This window comes from Ochotona curzoniae, unplaced genomic scaffold, assembly GCF_017591425.1.
Source record: "Ochotona curzoniae isolate NIBS_2020 unplaced genomic scaffold, NIBS_Ocur_1.0 scaffold_461, whole genome shotgun sequence".
NCBI classification, from domain to species: domain Eukaryota; kingdom Metazoa; phylum Chordata; class Mammalia; order Lagomorpha; family Ochotonidae; genus Ochotona; species Ochotona curzoniae.
The window spans coordinates 10673970-10698570 of NW_024467120.1; the positions used below are offsets into that span (position 1 = coordinate 10673970).

At 45.4% G+C, this 24601-nt stretch overlaps 2 protein-coding genes across 4 annotated transcripts in view; both read right to left on the reverse strand.

Annotated features, from left to right (window-relative positions):
• Positions 1-4452: 4452 nt before the first annotated feature.
• ARMH2 (armadillo like helical domain containing 2) lies at positions 4453-9664 on the reverse strand. The gene is made up of 2 exons (XM_040967624.1): positions 6843-9664; positions 4453-5199 (listed from the first exon to the last, which is right to left on the reverse strand). The coding sequence occupies exons 1-2, from the start codon at positions 7063-7065 to the stop codon at positions 4775-4777; spliced, it is 648 nt and encodes a 215-aa protein (XP_040823558.1). The 5' UTR covers positions 7066-9664; the 3' UTR covers positions 4453-4774.
• A 382-nt stretch (positions 9665-10046) lies between these two features.
• The window catches only part of RIPOR2 (RHO family interacting cell polarization regulator 2), a 110252-nt gene continuing 95697 nt past the window's right edge, over positions 10047-24601 (reverse strand). For all 3 annotated transcript variants that reach the window (XM_040967730.1, XM_040967732.1, XM_040967731.1), the window contains 7 exons: positions 24036-24171; positions 23023-23184; positions 22498-22656; positions 21110-21312; positions 16627-16710; positions 13341-13431; positions 10047-10578 (listed from right to left, as the gene is read on the reverse strand). In XM_040967730.1, the coding sequence (XP_040823664.1) occupies positions 10478-10578; positions 13341-13431; positions 16627-16710; positions 21110-21312; positions 22498-22656; positions 23023-23184; positions 24036-24171 (936 nt within the window). In that variant the 3' untranslated portion in view covers positions 10047-10477. The remainder of the gene's footprint in view (positions 10579-13340; positions 13432-16626; positions 16711-21109; positions 21313-22497; positions 22657-23022; positions 23185-24035; positions 24172-24601) is intronic.

The following is a 24601-nucleotide window of genomic DNA, read 5'->3' on the forward strand; positions in this document are numbered from 1 at the left end:
CTATTGGAAATTGTGTGTACATTGATAGAAATATAAGTGCAGAAAATTTATGTATTTCTTTGCTTTTATGTTGATTCTGCGCCCCCCACATTTCTTTGCTGTTTCGGAGGAGGCAAGGAAAAAAAATCATTCTATTTCTTGTTTAAAAATTGAGGTTGGTGGGCCCAGTGCAGTAGTCTAGTGGCTAAAGTCCTCCCCTTGTATGTGCCAGGAGCCCATAGAAGTGCTGGTTTGTGTCTCAGCTGTTCCACTTTTCTTCCAGCTGCGTGCTTGTGGCCTGGGAAGCAGTCTAGGCTGGGCAAGGCCTTGGAACCCTGCACCCACATAGGATACCTACAGGAGGCTCCTGGATCTCAATTGGCTCAGCTCCAGCTGTCGTGGCCACTTAGAGAGCCAATCAGCAGACGAAAGATCTTTCCGTCTCTGCTTCTCTCTGTAAGTCTGACTTTAAAGTACGGGTTGGCCTGGTGGTTTATCATACTAGATGTCCGCCTGCAGTGCAACATACCATATGGGTTCTGGTTCTAGTCTCAGCTGCTCAACTTCAGTTTATCTCCCTGCGGATGGTTTGGGGAAACAGAGGAGTGCTTGGGCTGTTGCACTCATGTGGTACACGCAGGCGAAGCTCCTGGTTTCAGATCAGCTCAGCTCACCATCATTCACTCCATTTTGTGGAGTGAACTAACATGGAAGATCTATCCATCCCTCTCTCTGTAACTGATCTTATTTATTTTTATGGAAAGTCAGATACACAGAGAGGAGGAGAAACACAGGAAGATCTTCCATCCACTGATTCACTCTCCAAGTGGCCAGGACGGCCTGAGCTGCGCTGATCCAAAGTCAGGATCCCTAGCCTCTTGGATCTTCCATGCATGTGTAGGGTCTCAAGGACTTGGTCTGTCTTCTACTTTCAGACCTTAAGCAAGGAGCTGGATGGGAAGTGGAGCAGCCTGGACACAAACTGATAACCATATGGCACCCTGGTGCTTGCAAGGTGAGGAGTTAATCATTGAGCTATCATGCCAGACCCATGCAAATAATTTGTGTAAAATGGAAGTAGAACAATTTCAAGCTTTGAGATTACTTAGCCTTATAGTCTTCCTTTGCTTTTGAGATAAACCATATCACATGGTGTTAGTATAAGTATTAAAGCCTCCTTTATAGCGGCTGCTGTGAGGCTTGCTGTTTTACATGGCTGGGTTGGGATGCAACATTTGCCGGTTTATATCAGGGCCAGGACTGGGGTCTGGCTGGGTTTGGATGAACTGCAGCGCCTGTCAGCATGAGCTAGAACTGGGAGCAAGCTGAGTGGAGTGTAATGCTGAGGAAAGATGGACCATGCCAGATAGGATACAGCACTTACTGGCACATGCAAGGTCACAGGCTGGGAGTGAACCTGGTGTGGGCCACTGCTTCTGCTGGGGAGCATGAGAGCTGGGACTTGGGGAGGACTCGGCTGGGCAGGGCTGGAATAACTGTTGGCCTGCATGTGAGCTAGATTTGGAGGAGGGCCAAGTGCAGACTGGCCAGGCTTCACAACAACATCTGCTAACAAGTGCCAAGACAGGGTGCAAGTCATGTGAGACTGGACCATAGTACTCCCTGGAAAGTACAGGTACTGGGATTGGGCCTGGTCTGGGAGTGGTCCAGACTTGGGTAGGCCCCAGCACTCCCGAGAGCAAGAATGGGTGCTGGCCTTAGCACCCTTTAGTAGGCACCAGGACTGGGTGCAAGTCAAGTCAAGCTAGACCTTAGAACCCCCAAGCAAGCTCAAGATCTGGGACTGGGAACAAGACTGATAGGGGAATGTGGACACTTCCTGCTGGGCTGGTGTGCATGAGAGCCAGGGCTAAAGGTGGCAAGACTGGACAGGCAGCAGCACCCATCAGCGTACATATAGACTAGATCATGGAGTAGGGTGGGTTGAGCTAAGCTATGACACCATAGGTATATACAAGAACCTGATTGGGATGCAGCATGGACCAGACTAGTCGGCTGCAAGTACTGGCATGTGTAGGAACCAGGGTTGGGGGCAGGTCTAATGAGAGTTGATAAGGGTCACCCCTACCAGGCTACAGTTCCTGCTGGTGTGTGCCAGGGCCAGATCTGTGGCACACTAGGTTGGGCTGGGCCACAATACCTATAGTTTTGCATAATACATGAGGCTGGGGACAGAACTGATTAGGCAACTACAATCACCAGTGTGCTAAGGTAGGTTAATGTAGGTGATAGACCGAGCCATACCCTCTACTGCTGGTACATGCAAGAGTCAGGTCTGGAACCTGGCATGATGGCTAAATGGCTAAATCCTTACCTTGCAAATGTCCCATATGGGCACTGGTTCTTGTCCCTGGTTCACTTTCCATCCAGCTCCCTGCTTACGGTCTGGAAAAGCAGTAGAGGATAGCCCAAAGCATTGGGACCCTTTACCTGCTTAGAGACTTAGAGAAAGCTCCTGGCTTCAAATGGGCTCAGCTATGACTGTTGTGGTCATTTGGGGAGTAGACCAGCAGCAGATGGAAGATCTTTCTGTCTCTCCTCTGTAAATCTGTCCAATAAAAATGAAAAATAAAATCTTTCAAATAAAAACAAATTTAGAAAGAACTTAAGGAAGAGACAGGGAGAAGGTGAATAGGAAAGCAAGACTTATATAAAGTGAAAATAATGAGTGTGGGCCATCTCAGAAGAGAATGAGCTGCAATCAGCAAGCCTTGGGCCAGTCTCCCATAGGTCTAGAGGCACAGGAGGTGGTGTTATCTGGAATAAGGCATGGCTGAGCATTCAGAAGGCAGAGTTTGGGGTGGGGCTTGGATCGTGCCCATTTTTATGCCCTTGCTGTGTAATATTAGTGTCGTGATTGATGTGGGCAATGCTTTTATTATTTCCCAGTCTAGGCTGTGTCTGTATTCTACCACAGAGGTTGAAATACTAAATTGACACTGATATTGTGTGCAAGCAGAAACTGAATTAAAAAATGTTTAAGAAAGGTTGGTTTATTTGAAAGGCATAGTTACAACAGAGAGAGGAGAGAGAGCAGGAGATAGGGAGATCTTGTACCCATTCATTCACTGCCCAAATGGTAGAAGGGCTGAGACTAGAACAGGCCAAAGCCAGAAGATTCTTCTCAGTCTCTCACATGAGTACAGGGGTCTAAACATTTGGGCCATCTTCCGCTGGTTTCCCAGTGAGTGAAATGAAGCAGCCAGAACATGAACATTTGAGATGCCAGCATTGTAGGCACAAGATTCATGCACTATGCCGCAACATTGGCTTTAGGAACAGAATAAACACATTCACACACAAAGAGTATAGACAGCCCCACAGAAGAGCCCAACGTGAGTGGGTAAAGAATTGCTTGTAAATGAGAGTGAGAGAAAAAAACCCAAAACATTACAAAACCAACCCTGAAAACAGTCCATATAGGTGAGAGCAGGTGAGGTCCACCAAGACGTGTCTGCAGTGGACAGCCTGACCACAGCAGTGCCTCCAAGTGGGGTCTGTGGCAGAAAGCACATGTTCTCCCATCTTCCACCTCCTTGTAGAAGAAAGGCAGTGGTTCTCAATCGGATACACAACTTGGATGAAGTTTGAGCATGCGCCCAGGTCCCGGATGCTATAGGTGCCCTCAGGAAGGGTGTATTGAACCCACTAGTAAAGAGACAGGCTTATAAGTTCCAGAGTTTCAGCTCCCCTGAACAGTAACTGCCTAGTTACATCTTGTCAATGGAGTCAGTGCATGATGCGGATGGGAGTGCTGACTATAACAATTTCGTTATAATGATACTACAATCACCTAAAGGTCCTCTCACATCCCAAATGCCTATAACAGGGGGCCAAAGCGGGGAGCCTGGAACTCAACCATGCCTCTCACATGACGGGGCATGGAATCAATTACTTGAGTCCTCACTGCTACCTCCTTGGGCCTCCAGTAGCAGGAAGCAGGAACCAGGAGTCAGGAGTCAGGAGCCAGGTTAGAATTGATTTCAAGCCCTGTGATGTGGGATGTGGCTGGGTGTCCTGAGCACTAGACTGAATGCCTGATCTCCAGGTCCGCTGGGCCTCCCATTGGCCTTCCAAGCAATCAGGAATGTATCCAGGAAACAACCACAGCCCTAAACAGGACAGGCAGGGCTTCTCCTGAAATACTTATGGCTCAAAGGGTACAGGTGAGGCACTGCACCCAAGCAGACTAGGTTAGGAGTTGGTAAGGTGGGAGCCTTGGCTTACTGGCATATAAATGTAGCTCTAGAATGTACCATTGCCCCTAAGGCATATGTAACTAAGGCATCTTTCAATGAATTCTTATTTCATGAACTTCATTTTGTGACTTTTTTTTTAAAAGAAAAGATAGATGTTATTTATTTCAAAGGCAGAGTCACACACACACACACCCCTTCTGGGTTCACTCACCAAATAGATGTAATAGCAGGGGCTGGGCCAGGCCAAAGTCAAGAACCAGGAACTCCATCAGGGTCTCCCATGTAGGTGGCAGGGGAACGAACAAGCACTTTCAGCTCTGACCTTTCACAAGGCTGTCTAGTCCCCTCTGTGTCTGTGCTTTAATTCATTTCCTGTGAGAGTGGGTGGTGTGCCAGCTCCTAGGGCATTGCTTTTCACAAAATCGATCAGCGTTGTTAACTGTACACAAAGCATCAGAACCTTCTTGACTAAAACAGGAAACACTTAAGAATAACATGTTGATTTTATTCATTTCACCTTTCCAGAGTAATATAGGGGCAAAGGCAGCTGCATCCTCATATCCGACTCACAGAAACTAATTCCTGTGAAAACCAATGAGAAAATACAACACCTCTGCAAAATTTTCAGACCATCCAGACCAATTTTCCGTAGCCAATATTTGCAAATGGTATTTTAGTTCACTGCTGTCTCGAAGCGCCCTAACGTAAGACAGATTATTGCACGTCATGACGGAGAGAGTATAGCAAGTCCAAAACTTAATAAGGAGACTGCCCTTTTTTTCACTTTTGATAGTACAATCAAGATTACATCCTAAAAGATGGAGGAGAATGGGGATAAATTGCAGCTGTTTGGCTTTCTTCTGGCTGGAAGGGTTTAAGTGACACCAACATGCCACACTCTGGAGCAGCAGGATCTTTGGTTTGATGCTCATCTCACATTGCAGCAAGTGAGCTACTTCCGGCATGTACTCAGCTGCAAATTTCCCCGCATTTGGTCCTCCTGTAAAAAAAATAGCATATCCAGAAATAATTGAAGTATCTAGTAGCTAGCAAAGTCTGCAACTATGCAGATGTGTTCCTGTTGCCATGGAGACAACTTCTTGGGGACTTTGAATTTTCTTGTCTTCCCTCTGTTCCCTACTTGCACCTCCTTTGTTGCCCGGAAGAGACTAAAGTCTGTGCTAATAAGCAAGGAATAATGTGGAAAGCATGGGGTGGACACTTCCTGCCTATGCCTCCTCCCAAAATTCCTTTCACGCAGCTTTTTGGAGTGTTTCACAGTGAGTTAAACTCCACTGGATCTACCTAGCAAGTCACCTTCAGAGTCTCATTCCTGGTTCTCCATCCTTAGTACTGAGGGGGAAAAAAAGGCGGTGGCAGTGGAGGGGGCGGGAGTGCAGTGGATAAACACTGGAGCCAAGAGAACATCAAAGCATGAGCAGGGACAGGGACAAACCCACATCTTCTTCCTCATCCATGGAAGCTAAAGGCACTGATCTCGCAGAAGCTGAGAGTAGAATGGTGATGCTGCAGGGAAGACCATGGGGGCAGGGCTAGAGGGAGGGAGTTTGGATAACAGGGACCAAAGCCACTAGATAAGGAAGGGTAAGTTCTAATGTTCCCAGCCAGCGGCGCCTGGCAGCCACAGTTTATGACAACTGGCCAGGAAGAGCTCCAAGGTTCCACCTCTAAGTCACTGACAGGGAGTAGAAACCCTTACTAGCTGACACTGTATTCATGTATTGTGATGTCACGCAGCACCCCAGATATACCAATCATTGTATGTCGACCTAGAAAAGGAACTCAGCAAGAGGCTGAGCAGTGCCATTGTGGGGTGCTGTCCACTGTGTTCCACAGTCGCTGTCCACTGTTGGCTCCAACACACTACATAGCCTGGCCACCCTGGTTATATTTCTTGTCCAACTTTTGTAGATCTGAAGCAGCGTGGCCTTACAAGATATTTTTTTCCCATCCACTACAAACCCAGCCTAACCCTCAACCCTGCTTTTGCCATTTCCTGGAGACCCAGATGGTCGCAGTTCAAATCTCAAATTCCATTGTTGAAGTATTAGGCAAGAAGGCCCTGAGAGAAGAGGGTGGCTGATTTAACCAGCCAAGTTCCAGCCACTGGTATGTCCACCCCTATGTGTCTCCTTCAGGAGAAAAATAATTATTAATTTCTGTGTAGATTTGAAAAAAAACGTAATCAAGGGAAAATGCCACTGGAGTTGTAAGATAAGCTGAGAGGAATCTGTAAATTATATAGCATTCTGAAAGGCAGAGTTATGAAACAGCTATTTTCTAAATGTTTTTTAAAAACATTTTTTAAAACTTCATTTGAAAGACAGAAAAATGAGGAGAGAGGAGAGAGAATCAATTTTTCATTCACTGGGTTCATTTTCCAAAGCTCCACAGTAATTAAACCCAGGAGTATGGGGCTGAATCCAGGCTTTCCCCCGTGGGTGTCAGGGATCTGAGGACTTGAGCAGGCAGGAAGCTGGATTAGAAGGGCAGAGTAGCCAGGAATTAATCCAGGTACTCCCAACATGTCATGTGGGTGTCCCAAGAGTCATGTTAAGTGCTGCACCAAACATCTATCCCTGAATCACAGCTGGTTCATAGCACAGCTGGTTAGGTCAGTACCTGTGAAAGCCAACAGGCCAATCCTCTGGGCAGCTTGAGCTCTTTTTTCAATGGTTTCAGAAGGGTCCTTCAAGGTACAGCCAAGTGACACAATTTTTTCTTTGTGAAAAATACTCTCAGATGAAGGAATAAGTTCTTCCTCTTTCTTTATAAAACAGCCCTTCACAGTGACAGTCCAGAATTCCCGAAGGTGGTGCCACAGCCCCGTACAACACCGATCCATCTTAACACGAGTTCACACTCAGAAGGACTGGGTCTTCATCATGGTGCTTCAGGGACTCCCTGGCAGTAGCAGAACTTAACCACCAAGAATACCAGAATGCATTGCCTGGCAACGCTGTAGAATGGAAATACAAGCACAAACCAAGGGAAAGCCATATAGGTGCCTAAAGGCATGGGAGACCTTCTACTATTTGAAGTTTTACTTTCATGTGCCTGGTTTACATAACCTCAGATGACACTGGTTTCCTGACGTAGGTTGTGCTGGGCTGGGCACGTTGGCCCCTTTCTACTGCTCTGTCCATTGATCTTTCACAGGCTTCTTCTATCTCTTGTCCACAATGTTTCCCTTGACTGTCCATTCACTCCATTTCTCTGAGAAGATCAAAGCAGTCACAGAACTTCCAGAGTGCTCACCTGGACCACCACTGCCAAGTGTCCACGTGCTCTTTTCTTCCAACTCCTGCAGGCCTTCCCTGTCTGTGCAGGTATCAGCCAGTCCGTTCACCACATCCAGGATGCTGCTCCAGCACTCTTAGCTGGCCTTCGTAATCTTCCTGTCTCAACTGAATTATTAGCATCATTAACAGAGTGCTACAGTTTTCTCTGTGAAAAAATAACTTCACCACTTGCGTTTTCTCTCTCCATCTATTCATTGGCCAGCTCTACGAGGAGTTGCCACGGTGACCACCTGAAATCTTTCACTATCTTTTTGGGTTTGGCCTGGCCCCAACTTGACTATTGTTGTCTCTCTTTTTCTCTGTGTTTCTCCACTTTTCAAATAAAATAAAACTATATAAATACACTTTCAAACAAATTTGAAGAGCATTCTAGAGATAAGAAATAAATGTGTTCCTTAAAAATAAAGAGATTTGTTAACAAGAGGCACTGCCTCTAAGAAAATGTCAGAACTGATTTTCCTTTTCATTTGGAGTAACAGGCTTTCCTGATGGCTTTCTGCTAAGATTTATGATTTTACTTTCTAATTCTGTAAACTAACCAAGGCAATTCAGTTGAGCAGATTGCAACAAAAGTTACACGGGGACCTGTTTTTACTGCTGACTCAATGAATACAGTCAGTGGTGCTGAGTGCGTCACTGGGTCAGCCCTTGGAGTTGAATGTGGCAGGCTCCTTGGCAGCGCCGTAGTGGGATCTTGGGTCAGCCTGTTGATGGCCTCAGGGAGCATATAGTTTCTCTGCTCACAGGCACCCAAACAGTTCTTTTCCCTCCAATTTGCTCTACAAGAAACCTGAGGGTTTTTATTTATTTTTTAAAGATTTATGATCTGCATTTATAGCTGGAGTGATTTCAAGGTAAGAATATGCTCAAGTAGACATGAGGTCTATTTTGTTCAATAAATAGTGTGCGAAAAAAATACATCAGACTCTGGGAATAGTAATTCAAAAATAATTTTAATTTTTAGCTTCCATGATTCAGTGATGAATACAAATACCACAAAACTAAAAGTACCCACCAACTAAAAGTAAAATGCAGAAGTGAATACAAAAGACACGGAATTAGGCATGCAATATTTGAAAAAAATGTTTAAGAAAAAAACCAAAAAACAAAAGCAAGCCAAACAAAAATCCTGTAACATCTGGGATTTGACTGTCTATAAAAAGAACCATTCCAACCATGTAGACCACAAATTATATGCACTAACTATGGACTGTACAGTGTGCCTTAAAATGAAGCATAGATGTAAATATATATATAATATTTATAAATATACAAATATGTACACTATGACTTCACAGTTGAAAGAACTATTTTGCCAGAAGTCTGGCAAGCAATTTTCACTTTAAAATGAAATAAATGCTTTTTGAAAAGTCTTGCTAAAATGTAAATATTTAGAGTGACATCTAAATGATATTGGATACAAACACTTTCAGAGTACAGTTGATAGTCCACAGTTTAAATTACACTCATATACTGCTTAACAACTTGGCATACCCGACCTGGTATACACTTGACAGTTAGAAAAGTTACTTAATAAGAGCTACTGGATGGCCTTGGTCTTGTTTAATGCACTTGCTACCCTGATGTGGAAGCAGTTATGGGAGCTGCTGTTTTAGCTGTTTGGCCAGAGGACCCCACCTGGCGGTGAACGACTTCTCCAGGGGCGGTTTCCCTTCCTCGGAATCCCCTTCTTCCTCGACCCCAGGGTCATTCTGACAAAAGCAGGGCGCACGCTGACCCTCGAATCCTGCCCCATTCGGAGTCCTGCAGCGCCAGGTTTGTCCACCTTGAAGAGTATCACAGTATTCTGAATGCACAGCTTTTTGGTTTTGATTTGTCTTAGCAGCAAAATAATACCTCTAAGGTAAGAGTATCATAAAGAATGGCTCCTGTTAATTACAATTTTTTAAAAAAAGTATAAACTTTCAGTTTTCTGTTTGCTTTTAAGAGTACGGATGTAATCTCACTTGGGTAGTGCTTAGCCATTCTACTCACTTTTTATCATAATGGAAACATGATTTTGGAATTTTGGGGACATTGAGACTGAGAAAGGGAACAAAAGAAATAGTGGGAGTGGGCCTGGCGTGGTAGCCTAGTGGATAAAATTGTCACCTTGCATGTTCTGGGAACCCATATGGGCACCAGTTTATATCTCCCAGCAGCTCCACTTCCTTTCCAGCTCCCTGCCTGTGGCCCAATAAAGTAGTAGAGGATGGCCCAAAGCCTTGGGACCCTGTACCCACATGAGAGACCTGGAAGAAGCTGCTGGCTTCTGGCTTCAGGTCAGCTTAGCTGAGCTCCAGCAGCCATTGCGGCCACTTGGGGAGTGAATCAGTGGATGGAAGATCTTTCTTTTCTCCTTCTCTCTGTAAATCTGACTTTCCAATAAAGATAAATAAATAAATCTTTTTTTAAAAAAACTGGTAGCTTAAAACAGTAAAGTTAAAAAAATTGTACTCTTACAAACAGGCCATTTTGCCAGGTTCTGCAGACAGTTTTTTGTCTGAAGAATTTGTGTGTGTGCGTGTGTGTGTGCTTCATATTTAAAGTAAAAACCAGATAGAGGGGCCATTCAACCCTGAGAACACGACAGAAAAAAAAAAACCTGCAAGGCATTGGCTATTTATATGAAAATACCACATGACAGTTTCAAGCCTATTGAATTTCCAAAAAAGTACAAAGATGGCTGTTTGAAAGTTTCATACAGATTAAGATAAGATAGACTCTGTCACTGAGTCTTGTTAGACACACCACTGATGTCATTAGTTGGATTAGACATAGCCCTATTCTGTCAGCGCAAGGAACAATAGACCAGTCCTGTGAACAGAGCTCTGAAATCATGGGGACATGCTCAATTTTCTGACAACCTGGGTACGCATCTTCACTTGCAGCACCCTTTGCAGCAGGATCGCAGCACCTTCTCCGGGACAGCTGTCAGGCAGAGTTAGCTTGTGATCAAAAGGCCGTGGCAACTTCAGCCCCGTGACGACTGCCGACTCTCACACAATCTCGAGGAAATTTGTCCAGCTGCTCATAGGCCAGGCGCCCAGCTTCTCCTGGATGCAGGATATGAAACACAGTCACCAAGTCATCACACCGAATTAAATGAATACCGATTGTGTAGGTATGGATTGGTATAAATTTGCATGCTAATTTTACCTAGGGACAAGTTAGCTTTTGTTTTTCTTAATTATGTTACTGTATTCTGGGTAGACAGTAGAACAACAAAGAACTTGTGAACTGATGCCAGAGATGGGAAGGATAGCAGGGTGTGAAATGGTGAAAGTCCTAGGGCCCTTTGGTGTTGGTACTTTGACAGAGCAGGTTTATACTTGATTGAGGGAGAAAGCCATGGGACAGTTAGGTGTAGTGATGTGCTTTCCCCTTGCCTGCTCACACAAAGCCCAGGGGAGGGCAGATACCCTATGAAAACCTGCTAATACCAGGCCTACTCCTGGTTCACTCAGGAGTAGAGTCTGGTTAAAGCTGTGCAGTTCTTTCCTCAAAGTCCCTGAGCCCTGTAGCCTGGAGGGTCTGGAGTCCATGTTGCTGCTGGTATGACTGTCCACAGGTTGTTACACAAGCTTAATGTGGTATCGTGAATGACGGGACCAGCCATACTTCCAGCCTATTGAAGTTCTCAGGTGGACTAAACAAGCTCACCCACACAGCCAACCTTAGAGATGTCTGGCACCCAACAGAGCTCTCTGTTGCTACCTAGTATTTTTTGAACAGAGTCCCCAAGTTGACCTTTGAATGCAGATGCTAGATCCTATCGGATCCCAGTTTTCCAGCCACTCTTTTTTGGCTTAACTCCCTAAACTCAGGGAGTGGTAAAGCCAGCTCTACAAGATGCTAACGCTGGAGCTCATTTGCTTCTCCAAAGGATGGCGTATTAGTGGCCAGTCCTGCCTTATGAGCTTTCACTTGGCAGAATTCCAGGTCTAGGGCAGAGGACAGCTAGCACTTACAGGGGGTCCCTGAGCTGAAAGAAGCCCACCTGGGCATGTTATTGACATTTCCGGGCTAGAGGGCTTGTTTCCTGTTCACACATGTCTTAAGGCCCACATTGCCTTGTCCTTATCTGACTTAATTTTGGAACATCAGGGTCATCCATTACTATTGAAAATACCAGTTTTGATAGTATTTACTAGTTTTACTAGTTCAGTTATCTGTATGAAAGAAAAATGCATACATCTCATTAAGTTTGTAAAGTTCTGTTGCTTCTTGGAATCGCCTGGAAAGCTTTAAGACACCCTAATGCTGAGGCACACATCACCAAGGAAAGTAGAAGTTCTGGGAGTGGAGCCCTGACATGGATCAGGGTGAAGTGCGCCTAGTGCAGCCATCTGACATCCGCCGAGCTGATGGTGTAAGCTGGCCTGGGCCTGATGTGAGCACCTATGTGAAACAGCTCAGGTAAGTCAAGCAGCGTAGCCAGCCTGGCAATGAGGTTGTCCTGGTAGAGTCTAAGAATCTGCAGTGCAGTCCACAAGCATAAAACTCCCCAGGTGACTCTGCAAGCAAAAACACTATGGGCACATTTCACAAACATCTAGCTGTTACGGTCACTGCCATTTTGCAAGACGAATGGGAAAAGGAGTTTACTAATACCGTAAGTATGTTAACTGAAATAAGCCAGACCCAAAAAGACAAATGCCTCATGGCTTCCCTTATATGAGGGAACTAAAATAAAACAAATAAACAAAAAATCATAAGAAAGAAAGGTGTGCAAATCAGTATTTCTGCAAATATGTTTTAGCAAAACTTTGTTTTACACTTTTGTCAAATCAATGACTATCAGTTATTTTACTATGATTTGTGATTCCTTTATAAGGTTGGAAAAATTATATCTAAGTACATGTTTAGGGAATCAAATAATTTCCATCCTCAAAGCAGTCATGAAAAATAATTTGTATCCTTTATTTTTTTCACTTCCTCTCTATTTTATCCTTTAAACAAACATATTATGGTTAAGATTTCCCTGCAGTGGATGAAAAGTCTCCAGCAGAATGGAGCCTGTTTAAACCTGCAACTATCAGAAAAAAGATCTAACAGTGAATGGCATTTTCATGTGACTATAAATGCCACCAGATTCTCCCATGCCTTCTTAAGCTACTATAGTCAAAGTAGGATGGCATTTTTCTAAGTAGCATTTATTTGGATTATGTATGAAAACTCAGGGGTATAGTTTTTATACCTTATATGTGTGATATTACAGTATGCTTATTTGTAACAACTTTTCATACCTTCCAACACAGAGTTAAAAAAGGCTTTTCCAAGTCCCCAGATAAGAGTATGAAACCTGCTATCCATGAACTTGTCTAAAGAAAAGTGATGGGGAAAGGTGATCTGATATTGCAGAATAACGTAATAGCTCAGGCTGGCAAAGGCCAGAGGGCTATGAGGGATTCGGGAAGTTGGAGTAACAGCATGTCCCAGAGACACAGCTCCAGTGCCTCAATTCCTCACTGTCCTCCAGGGGCTGCCACCCCAACCTGGCAATCCAATTTGGATTCCTGTGGCCACATGCTTTCAGGTTCGACTTCTACACTCTGGGTTCCAAGCAGCACACCCACTGACGAACCCACAGAGAAAGGTCCCAGAGAAGGTCCTTGGTGGCAGCATCCCGCAGTGGGGACAGACAGCTGGGGTGGGATGGACACTCTGTATGTGAGTTTCAACCTATGTGGGGTCAGGGGTAGGCACTGCTAAAACAGGGTGGGAAGCTTCCTCACAGCTTCCTCGGAGAGGGTCAGAAGTGAAAATCACCAAATAACAGCAAGAACAAAGGAAAAAAAAACCACAAAGAACTCACCAAGGGACAAGAGGGTTTCTGAGGCCACGCTTCTGATCTCTTCAGTGTCCGACTGACACAGCGTCACCAGCATTTTAATGCTTTCTGTAGCCTATGACGGAAAAGGGGTGTATTGTTCTGATACTGAGGTCATTTCATAGCCAAGAAGGACGTTAAAAACCATCTTACTAGGGACTCCCAAACTTAGTGGAATGCCGGGGTCACTCTGGCAGTTTTCTTGGAAGCATAAATTCTTTAAGGAAGGTGCTTGGTACTGTATAGTTAAATTGCTGCTCAGGACACATGCATCCTATACTGGGATGCCTGGATGGAGTGTAGGATACTCCACCACTGATCCAACTTCCTGCTAATATGCACTCTGCAAAGCATCAGATGGTGCCTCATGTACTGAGCACCCTGTTACCCAAGTGGGAGACCTGGAGAGAGTTCTAGGCTCTGGTCTTCAGCCTTACCCAGCCCTAGCTGCTGCAGGCATTTGGGGAGTGAAATAGTGGATGGGAGATATGTTTATTTCTTTCTTCCTGTCTCTCTGCCTTCCAGATATAATGAAAACAAATATATTTAATATGGCTGCATTGCTCTTCAATTTCTTGGGAGGCAGCCCCAGAATTTGAAAGGCAAAGTTACAAAGAGAAGGAGACAAACATGCACACGCACAACCCCCTTCCATCTGCTCAAATGGCTGCTGTGGCCAGAACTGAGCCAGTCTGAAGCCGAGAGCCTTTTCTGGATCTCCCACATGCATGCAGGGGCTAAAGAGCTTAAGTCATCCTTTGCCATTTTCCCAGGCCATAGGCAGGCAGCTAGATCAGGAAGTGGAACAGCAGAGACGTGATTGGCCACCCACATGCGATGCTGGCACTGCAGAATATTACGCTGTTAAGCAACATGGGTGCCAGCTCCTGTAACTCTGCCTTTTAGATAAATAATCTTTAATTTAAAAAGACCTTAGATTGGAAGTACCTGTCTAGCAGGGAAGGTTTCTGCTATCCTAAGGGTTGGGTTAGAAAGTGTGGAAGGCACGTTGTATGTACACATAGGAAGTGGGAAGTGTATGGGATTGGAGAGAAAGAAAGGCCAGGAAAATAGCTGTGGCAGGATCCAGAAGCCAGAGGGGCCGGGGACGCATCTAGAGAAGAAGGCAGGGACCCAGTAGGCATAGTCTCATAAGTTCTACCAAGGGTTTGGGACTTTATTCTGAGTGTTTGTCTCATCTGGTATCTAAATCTTCAGCATGAGATCATCAAAGAAGAGCTCATAAGAAGGAGAGTGCCGAGCAGGTCTCTACTGTATCCTGAGCATTCTAGTTGCAGGGGATGAACTGAAGGAAGAAGCTGGTAGACTGGTAGCAGGTGCTCTGGTCCAGGTGGGAGGTGGGGATGTCTAAGTAAGCAAGGACGGAGCAGAGCAGACAGACAGGAAGTGCGACTTGCAGAAGGGGATGGGGAGATAACTGGATGTGGAAAATGAGGTGGAGGAGGCAGGGGGCACTGGTTGACCTGCAGGTTTCTGACCTGAGTTTCTGGGAGGGTGATGGAGGACAGTCCACTGAGATATAGAGACTTCTTAGTAGACATCTAACAGCAATCTGGGAAGGGAATATCTGGATGGGGAATGCTGGAAGCTGTCGCAGTGCCTTAAGAGGAGGTGGTTTCCTGGAGAGTCTGGGAGGCAGAAGGGCTAGCACAGAGCCTTTGTTGATAACCATCGAGGCAGGTGGGGAAAGGCAGCTTGCTGCTTGCTGCAAGACAAAAACGTGCTTGCCAGGATGCTTGAGTGGTCGAGAGGCAATAAGATGGTGTTTTTCCTTCTTGGGAAAAAGCCAGGATTCTGCAACAGTTATGCTTCACAGGAAAGCAAAATGGGAGATTTTGCTGTACCCTCCCTGACAGATAGATCTGGGTGGGTGGAATCCTGAGTTGGCTCTGTTTTTCACACCATGCTACATGTAGACCCCTTCAGTGGCTGTGGCCAGGGATGGTTTAGGAAGGGGTCTCTTGGGGCTTGGCATGGTAGCCTAGTGGCTAAAGTCCTAGCCTTGCATATGCCAGGATCCCATATGGATGCCGGTTCACATCCCGGCTGCTCCATTTCCCATCCAGCTCCCTGCCTGTGGCCTGGGAAAGCAGAGGAGGATGGTCCAAAGTCTTGGGACCCTGCACCCACGTGGGAGAACCCTGGCTCCTGGCTTCGGATCAGCTCAGTTCCAGTGGTTGTTGTGGCTACTTGGGATGTGAACCAGCAGATGGAAGATCTTTCTCTCTGTAAAATCTGACTTTCTAATAAAAATTCAAAAAAGAAAAGGGTCTCTTAGTCACCACAAATACTGTACACTGCAGCATAAAAGCAGGAGGAGAGACATCTAGAGTGCCTGGAGTTGGGACAGCCCAGAACCTCTGCTCTCATCTTCTCAGTGACACCTCAGCACATTGCAAGCTGTACAGGCCACTATCCCTGTGTCTTTGGTTTCCTTCCGTCTCTCAGGGACACACCACTCTGCCATGTCCTGAAAAGGCACAACAGTCCTCACACAGTAACTTCCGTGGGCTCTCTTGGACCCCGAAGGCAATGTTTGGACCCAGTGACAAGGAACGCAACCTTTCTCAGAGCTGCTTTTCTTCACGGGTCACTGACTTCTCTTTGGGGGCATGACACTTTCTTCAAGTGCTCCTGCCCTTCGTTCCACTGCACAGCCAGCATGTTTGCTTGTTCTCATTCTGTTCGCCAGGCTCATTACCCTTTTATTTATTTATTTTTTTATGCTGAAGGCAGGCCAAGTATTAAATCTAGTCTATTGAATAGAAAAGTCTTGCACACTGGGAATTCACAGTCTTTTGTGGTTTTCTTTACATTTCAGCTGGCTCCCTGCTCGCTAATCTCCCTCTGGCACAATTAAGATTAGTTGGTTGGTTAATGAAAAAGGTTTGAGGGGTTAAGTCCAAGGCAAATCAGCAGCATTCAATGTGCTGCCATGCACATTGTATTTGTCCCTGATATTTGGTATACACAATGTGCATGGGTGGAGCCAACCTATCATCTCTCTTTTGGGACAAGCTATCCATTCCTCATAGGGAAGTAAAGGCAATTGAATATGGCAAGACATTATTGTTTTCTGGCACTTATTAACTTGCACCAAGCAAAGTCATAGGTAGTTAGAAGGCAAACACTGACCAAGAACTCAACTATAGGGCCAACGCTCCGAGAAATATTGCTAAAAAGCACTGTCAAATGTAGAGGGGCAGAGACTGTAGATCCTTGGTGGGGCCTGGCTGTATCTGGGCTTTACCTGGAGGCTTTTCAGGGCAAGGCAGGCCGCCTTCTGCAGCTGCAGGTTAGTCTTCGTCAGTGCCTCACAGTAATAGAGCAGGGCCTGAAAGAGAAGGGAGCAGCCCATGAGATGCTTGTACTCTCTGTCCATCTCCCGCCCGAAAGTCAGAATGAGGCCAGACGTTTTGTGCTGCTTTCAAAACAAAAAAGATCCACTGAAATTCATGGTGATTAAAAGAGTTGTGTGTCCAATAAATTGACCATTTTTTTAAAAAAAGTATTTATTTCAAAGACAAAGAGAGAATGAGAGAGAGCTCTTCCAGCTCCTAGTTCATTCCCCAAATGGTTGCAACAGCTGGGGCTGGGCCAGGCTGAAGCCAAGAGCCTGGAGCTTCCTCTGGTTCTCCCACTTGTGTTCAGGGGCCCAGGGATTCCTCCACTGCTTTCCCAGGCACACTAACATTGGGCTGGGTTGGAAGTGGAGCAGCTGGATGCTGAACTGGCAAACATGGGATACTGGCACCACAGCAGTGAATACACCGCAAGCTGGCCCCAGACGGATCCCACAGTCTACCAGATCATAGAGTCTGGGGAATATGAAGTGGGAGGGTATAAAGTTGTGTTTCCTGCTTTTATTCTTTTTTAAGGGTTGATTCTCCCCCTTTCGTCAGTTTCCAAATACTCAAGAGTCACTATATGCGTTTAACAATGTTATTTTTAATTTTGTTGTTGACATATGAAATCTGTGCTTGTCTATGGGGTCAAATACAATTATTTGATCCATACATGCAATCTGTTATGATCAAATCAGGGTAATGAGCATTTATTCCTCCTCAAACATTTATAATTTCTTTTTCTAAAGGATTTATTTAATTTATTTTATTGGAAAGGCAGATGTACAGAGAGGAGGAGAGGCAGAGAGGAAGATCTTCTGTCTACTGAATCAGTCCTAGGTGGCCACAACAGCCAGAGTTGAGTCACTCCAAAGCAAGGAGTCAGGAGCTCCTCTGGGTCTCCCATGAGGGTGCAGAGTCCAAGGCTTTGGGTTATCCTCGACTGCTTTTCCAGGCCACAAGCAGGGAGCTGGATGGGAAGCTCAGTGGCTGGGATCAGCGCTGGTGCCCATATGGGATCCTGGTGTATGCAAGGTGAGGACATTAGCCACTAGGCTACTGCGCCAGACCAAACACTTCTAATTTTTAGGTAATAGTATTTACTCTCTTCTTTCCTAAATATTTTGAAATATATCATAAATTGTTATAGATTATAGTTATCCTACTGTTTTCGAGGGCTCTAGAATTTATTCTTTGCATTTTGGCCTGTATTATTTAACTTTTCTACCCATACTCCTCCTAATTATCAAGCCCATCTTTTTTTTTTTAAGATTTATTTATTTTAAAAGTTGGAGTTACATAGAGGGAGAGACAGAGCGATTTTCCATTTACTGGTTCATTTCCCAGATTGCTGCCAATGGCCAGGCCAAAGCCATTCATCTAGGCCTTCCACATGGTAGCAGGAAACCAAACACTTGGGATATCTTTCACTGCTTTCTCTGGCTGTGAGCTGGGAGCTGGATCGGAAGTGGAGCAGCTGGGGCACGAACTGGCACCCATACGGGAAGTCAGCACCATAGATGGCAGCTTTGCCCACTATGCCACGATACTGACCCAATGAGCTCATCTTTCAAGAGGCACTGAGGCCGACATTCTAAGACTGTTTAGAAGGAACTGCAGAGAAGAATTATGCAGTAGGTACCATAAAAAAAGTTACAAGGTGCTAAGCCATCAGGTAGAAAGAGAGTACCAGGGTTTGATACTCAGCTGCAATTTCTGACTTCAACTTCCTACCAGTGCAGAATCTTGGAGGCAGCAGGTGATGTCCACCCACAGAGGAGACCCAGGATGAATTCCTAGCTCCTGTTTCTGGTATGGCCCAGGCCTGGCCCTTGGGGGGCATTTAGGGAGTGAACCCACAGACAAGAGTACTCTCTGTTTCTCCCTGCTGTGCTTTTCTGAGTCTAAAACTTTTTTTAAAGATATATTTATTTTTTTATTACAAACCCAGATACACAGAGAGGAGAGACAGAGAGCAAGATCTTCCGTCCAATGATTCACTCCCCAAGTGAGCGCAACGGCCGGTGCTGTGCCAATCTGGAATGAGCCAGGAGTCAGGAACTTCTTTCCGGGTCTCCCACATGGGTTCAGGGTCCTAAGGCTTTGGGCCGTCCTCGACTGCTTTCCCAGGCCACAAGCAGGGAGCTGGATGGGAAGCTCAGGGGCTGCTGGGATTAGAACCGGCACCCATATGGGATCCTGGGTGTGTTCAGGTGAGGACTTTTGCTGCCAGGCCACCGTGCCAGGCGCTAAAAAAAAATTAAAGAAAAATAACACTGCACACTCTGGTGCATCTGCTGCTACCAGCACTGCTTGGAATTCATTTCCCATCCCTCTTCTCTTTTGAGCCAATTCCACTGACAATCCAGGGCTTTGTAGGAAAGATCAAGAGCAAGTTTACCCTCTTGGGTCAAAATGACATGAGAATAGAATCTCCTTTCATTGAGCATACAAACACCTCATCATAAGCCTGCTTCAATTACATCTTAGAAAAGTTAAACCACTATAAGCTTTGCAAGGGCAAGGAGGTACTGTTTTGAATCTGACAGGTTGGCTTTTTACCAGGTTCCAATTGTAAAGAGCTCTAGATGATCCCCCTGCTGGCCTGTGTATGAACCGAGGGAGAGGGAAAGCATTTCTTTCCTGGCAAAAGGGATGAAGGCTTTTACAATAAAACATGCTGCAGCACTTGCACCTTGCAATTTGATGAACTGATCTCACAGTACTCCTAAACATGTCTTTATGTGTGCATGTGCACACACATACACACACACACTTAGTATTACTCAGTTGGAAACTACGCAAATACCCACCAAGAGGGAATGAGGAGTCCACCTGCCGATGTGCCTTAATTCATAAATATAATGAAATAGACTAATATCCTCAGTGTGGGCAAAAAATAACCACATTTAGAAAATCTGTTATAATGGCTCAGCTAGCTAATCCTCCATCTCCAAGTGTGGCATCCCATATGGGTACCAATTCAGGTCCTGGCTGCCCCATTTCCCATCTAGCTCCCTGCTTTTGGCCTGTGAAAGTGGTGGAGGATGGCCCAAGTTCTTGAGGCCCTGGGTGGGGAGACCTGGAAGAAACTCCTGGCACAGATAGGCTCATCTAGCCATTGCAGCCATTTGCAGAGTGCCAAAAGATAGATTTTTCTGTCTCTTCTTTTTGTAAATCTGCCTTTCCAATGGAAAAAAGAAAAATCCTAAAAAACAAATATGGCTCTTTGTTGGCAATCACTTGTGCCACCCCCTCCAGCAAGTTTCAGGTCTGCGTTCTTATGTTAGATTTCCACCATGGTCTCCATAGTCCCAGCTCCTGGCTCACCAGTCTCCACCTCCTGTGATCCAGTGCTGAGGCTGCACCGTTCTCTGTACAACCTTTCTTCCACTTCCAGTTCAAGCAGTTCTCAGGATTAGGGAGACACCAGATTTCCTACATAGCTAGGTGGTTGTTGGCGGTAATTTTCCTGGATCCTGTTGGCCTTTAGGTCTGAAGATCACACAGACCTATTTTGACCAGTATGATGCCACAGTTGCTATTATTTCCCTGTGGGACCAGTGCATGCGTAGCTCACTGCCATCTTACAGTCTTAAATTCTTTGCCACACCATACAAAGTGGCACCTGATGTGCCACTACTAGTGTTCTTGATCTGCTGTCTGTCAGGTCTGAGGGCGACTCAAACCTACCTTGGGTGGAACCTGTAGGATGCTGCATTGTTGCAATTCACTGAGCCAGAATGAGTTCACTCCCAGCTCAGTGCATGTGCAGTCCTGTCCCATAGCCTTTGCCTCCTTATACAACATGGCATCCTATTCAGCTGTAGTGGGTGGATTGGGCTGTGAAATCCACCCTGTTCCTGCACTGCCCATCTGGGATCTGTTGCTCTCTCTCTGCTCGTGGTCATATCAAACAGACCAGCAGGACGGGCAGCTGTTTGTCTGGGTTCACCTCCTGAGCTCCCAGTGAACAACCCTTCCCACCTTGTTGCTCATGGAGTTCTGGCCACTGGTGCAGTTCAGAATGCTGCTGGGTTATCAGTCACAGCAACACCACACTGTTGTGTCCACTGCTTTCCCATGTCTATTAATCTCCAGGTGCCCCTCTGCTGTCATTCTGTCCTCTCCTGATTCCTGTAATGGTCCACTTGCTTCACACTGGCTAATGTTTCTCCATCTCCTTAAATGTGACCTTTCCATATTCCACCATCTTGATTGTCTTCCTGGGTATTTTGATAGTATACTGGGTTTCTTTAAAAAAATCTTTTTTTTACAGAGCATACATTAATAATAAGTAAAATAAAACGATTTTTATCTGAGAATGGAAGCTAAAATATTAACAGCCAAAAATATAAAATCAAGTAGGTTTCTGATGGAGTTTCTTACCTTTTCCCTGAAATTCTCATTTTTGGAAGCTGCTGCCAAGTAAAGCGTCACAGCCTCGCTCACTTCACTGTCGCCTCCAGTTAGCAGCAGGGCCAGGGTCCCTAGGACTTCCTGCGGGGCAGGGAGGTGGCCTGGAGCTGGGTCCGTCACCGTCTGCAGAAGCTTCTCGCCTCTGAGGGACTGCAGAGCCTGGACGACGGAGACTGTGGGACATTGGGAGGACACAGATGACACACAATAGCAGGTGAGACCCAGTGCCTGGGAAAGCAGGGTAACAGACTCACATGTCCTTGGAAAAGGGTACATGACAAAGTGTGTCTGCTCATCAGGCACACCAGCATTCAAATTAGGAAGAAATGACCCAGTTATTCAAGCAATTGCACTAAGAGGCAGATCGCTTAGAAAAAAAAGTAAGGCTGGATCACCACCTCCTAAGGGTTATAAAAATGACAAAGGTATAAAAATGAGCCAAATGTGAAAATAAGCGGTGAAGATAACAAAAGCAAAATGTGTTTATAATCTTACATCTGTATATATGTATCCAACTTGGCTGCCCCTTGTTCAGACATGCCCATCTGGAAAAACCCTAATCCTGGGTCATCCAGGTCTATCCTAAAGTAACCGGACACTGAGGAAGAAACCCACCTAATTGGTGCATAAAGACCATTTGATCTTAAAGCTGCGATTTTTAAGCCCCATTCAGACAAACTGAATATGTCCTCTGCCACCCTACTCTCTCATGAGATGTCCAGCACAGACCTGCTTCAGCATAACAAGGAGGTGACAGTGTGTGTTTGCAGATGGGCCCTGAGAAGCTAAATGTCATGTTCTGTCAATAAAATGACGTCCTCTGCAAGTGCATACATTTTTAAATGACCTCATTTATCTTTATGTTTACTATTGTTTTTCTTGTAGATGTGCTTTTGATTTCATTACTTTGTTAATTCTACTTCTTTATTCATTTGTAAATAAATGCCCTAGTAACATTCCTCAAGATAGCATTGCATGCTAAAAGTTTCATTAATAAGACCTCTGAAATGAACCAAAAATGCAAATTCATTATTTTATATTCAAAAGCAGGAATATTGTAAAATCAATGAAAATGCTTTCAAAGAGAATGTCAAATAGGAAGTGTAGTTCTCTCAGGAAGAGTCACAATTTTATAATCTAAATCCCATATATGGTCAACTGAAAAATAAATTTAAAAGTTGAAAAGGAGGGATTTCAATTTTTTTTCCTTTTATTCATCTTTGCTTTCTACATTTTCTGGATTGAGAGACTTTCTCTTTTATAATGAAAGGCAAAAACCTTAGAATTTATTATTATTTTTTAAAACTCTCTTAGGGTCTTAGTAGGTTAAGCCCCCGCCTGTGCAAAACATGTCCCACCTTGCCTGGCCAGCTGGCTGAGGTAACTCTCAAGGTCACTCACTCCATGGCTGGAGAAGTAGCTGTGAAACTGGAAGACGGTGACCACTTCTGAGGACAGGCTGGACGAGACCAGAGGCTCAGCCCTGTCCAGGATCTGCGACACCAGGGTTCGGAACACTATGGGAAGGGAAATACATACACCAACTCAACATGCCATCCATTCACTTATTCTGTCCTTCAATACTTGAGGTAGTCATTTACCAGTGTGCATATGACGCAGAGAGAAGTGCATAAGACTAAGCCCTCATGCATGGCCAGGTGACTTCTGCACACAAAGCTAGGTCACTGCCATTCAGGTCAAGAGAGACAAGCCTGTTAGGGTAAGAACCTTCTATGCTCCTTCACAGCCCATAGCTCTCTCACCATCCATATTGAGTTAACTGTCTAATTGGGCCCTTTGGGCCCTGCCCACTCCCTGAACTGTAGGTGGGTGGAAAGCAACCCCAAGGAACTCAAGTTGCTGCCTCAGCACGGTCATCCTACCTGGGTCTGCCAGTCCCGGGCATTCTCTGTTGACAGTCCTGGCGAAGCTGGCCTCCAGCTGTTTCACAACCCTGTCGGCCGAGCTGTGGTACACACCGGTGGGGCCGCAGCATTTGGTCCAGAACGACAGCAGAGACAGCTTTTTGTGAAATTCCGGAATGGCTGCAGAAGAAGACAGGTGTTTCAGAGTTGAGGAAGGAAGAATCTGGGGAGGGACCAAGGTGGGGCTCAGGTTCCACTCTGCTCAGCTGTTGGGCCAAACAGCAGGAGAGTTGCGGTGAGAAGCCGAGCTTTCTCCCCCTCAACCCAGGGCTCCTCACAGTGAAATGAGGGGACAACACCACCCCTGGTGACACATAGTCCACAGTTCACTTGTGCATGGTGGTGACCATGATGGGGCTGGAAGGGGAGAGGACACGAATCACTACAGCCAGAACGTTTGTCCTTTTAAGGTCACTTGCGCCTACCAGGAAAGGGCACATGGGCATTTGAGTCTTGGTCAAGGGTGATGAAGAAGGCCCTACTTCCAATAGACATCTGATGGGAAGGAAGACCTATAGTCTTTTTAGCAAACAGCTCAGATCACACAGAGCCAAAGGCACCTTTCCCACGTCCGTTCTGCCTCCACGGCTCTCAGAACCTGGCAGGCTCCCAGACACCTTCAACATCTACTCATTTCTACCTTTGCTCAGCAGGACAGGGAAGCAGCTTCCATTTGATTTCAGCTGCCATAGCAGCACAATCACGATCATCTATCTCTGAAGGGAATTGCACCTGCAGAAAAGGTCTGACTCTCTACCTGGAACCTGGAGGCTGCTTCTGTTCAGACTGGTGCCTGTCTTGGGTGGTGGAGACTCTAGGAAGAGCCGTGTATCTGCTGATTTGATTCAGAGGGCCCACTAGTATGGGGCTGTATTGTCTTGTCCAAGAACTATTTTCTGTCTTTCTTACAAAGCACTGGGCAGTTGCAGGCAGTAGGGTCACACAGAGTGGTGGAAGGGGCAGCTGCTTACCTTCGATGACAGAACTGATGTTTCCTATGTTCTCATCACTGACAGCTGCCAGCTTCTCCATCACTTGGATCTGCCTTGAAAGCTTCTCTAAGAGATTTCTTGCCACAAATGGGATTTTGCTCGAGAAAACAATTTGCTGATAAAATAAACAAAACCACTCTTGCAATCATGTTGTTGCCCATAGAGCCTTCTCAGCCCAACCCCATCCTCCCTGCACACGGTGCTGAGTCAGCTCGGAAGAGGACTCTTGCTCCACCTCAGCGATGCCCCCATCCCATGCCAGTTACAACCTCTTGTGGAATCAAGATGTGGTTCTGTCTTTTTTTTTTTCCATGCCTATATAAATTCTGGAATTTTCTCAGTCATAGAGCTGCAAGGCTATTATAAAACTATCTTTCTAATTATGTACAGTGAATCTGATCTTTGAAACTCAGAGGGCAAGATTTCTTTTAAAAGTGTAGGTATTAAAAAATTTTTTTTTACAACATGGATGTATTTTTTCAAGCTGAAAAATAAAAGCAGATTGCATAGCAATCTTCATTATAATTAGAGCTATTTCTGAGCTG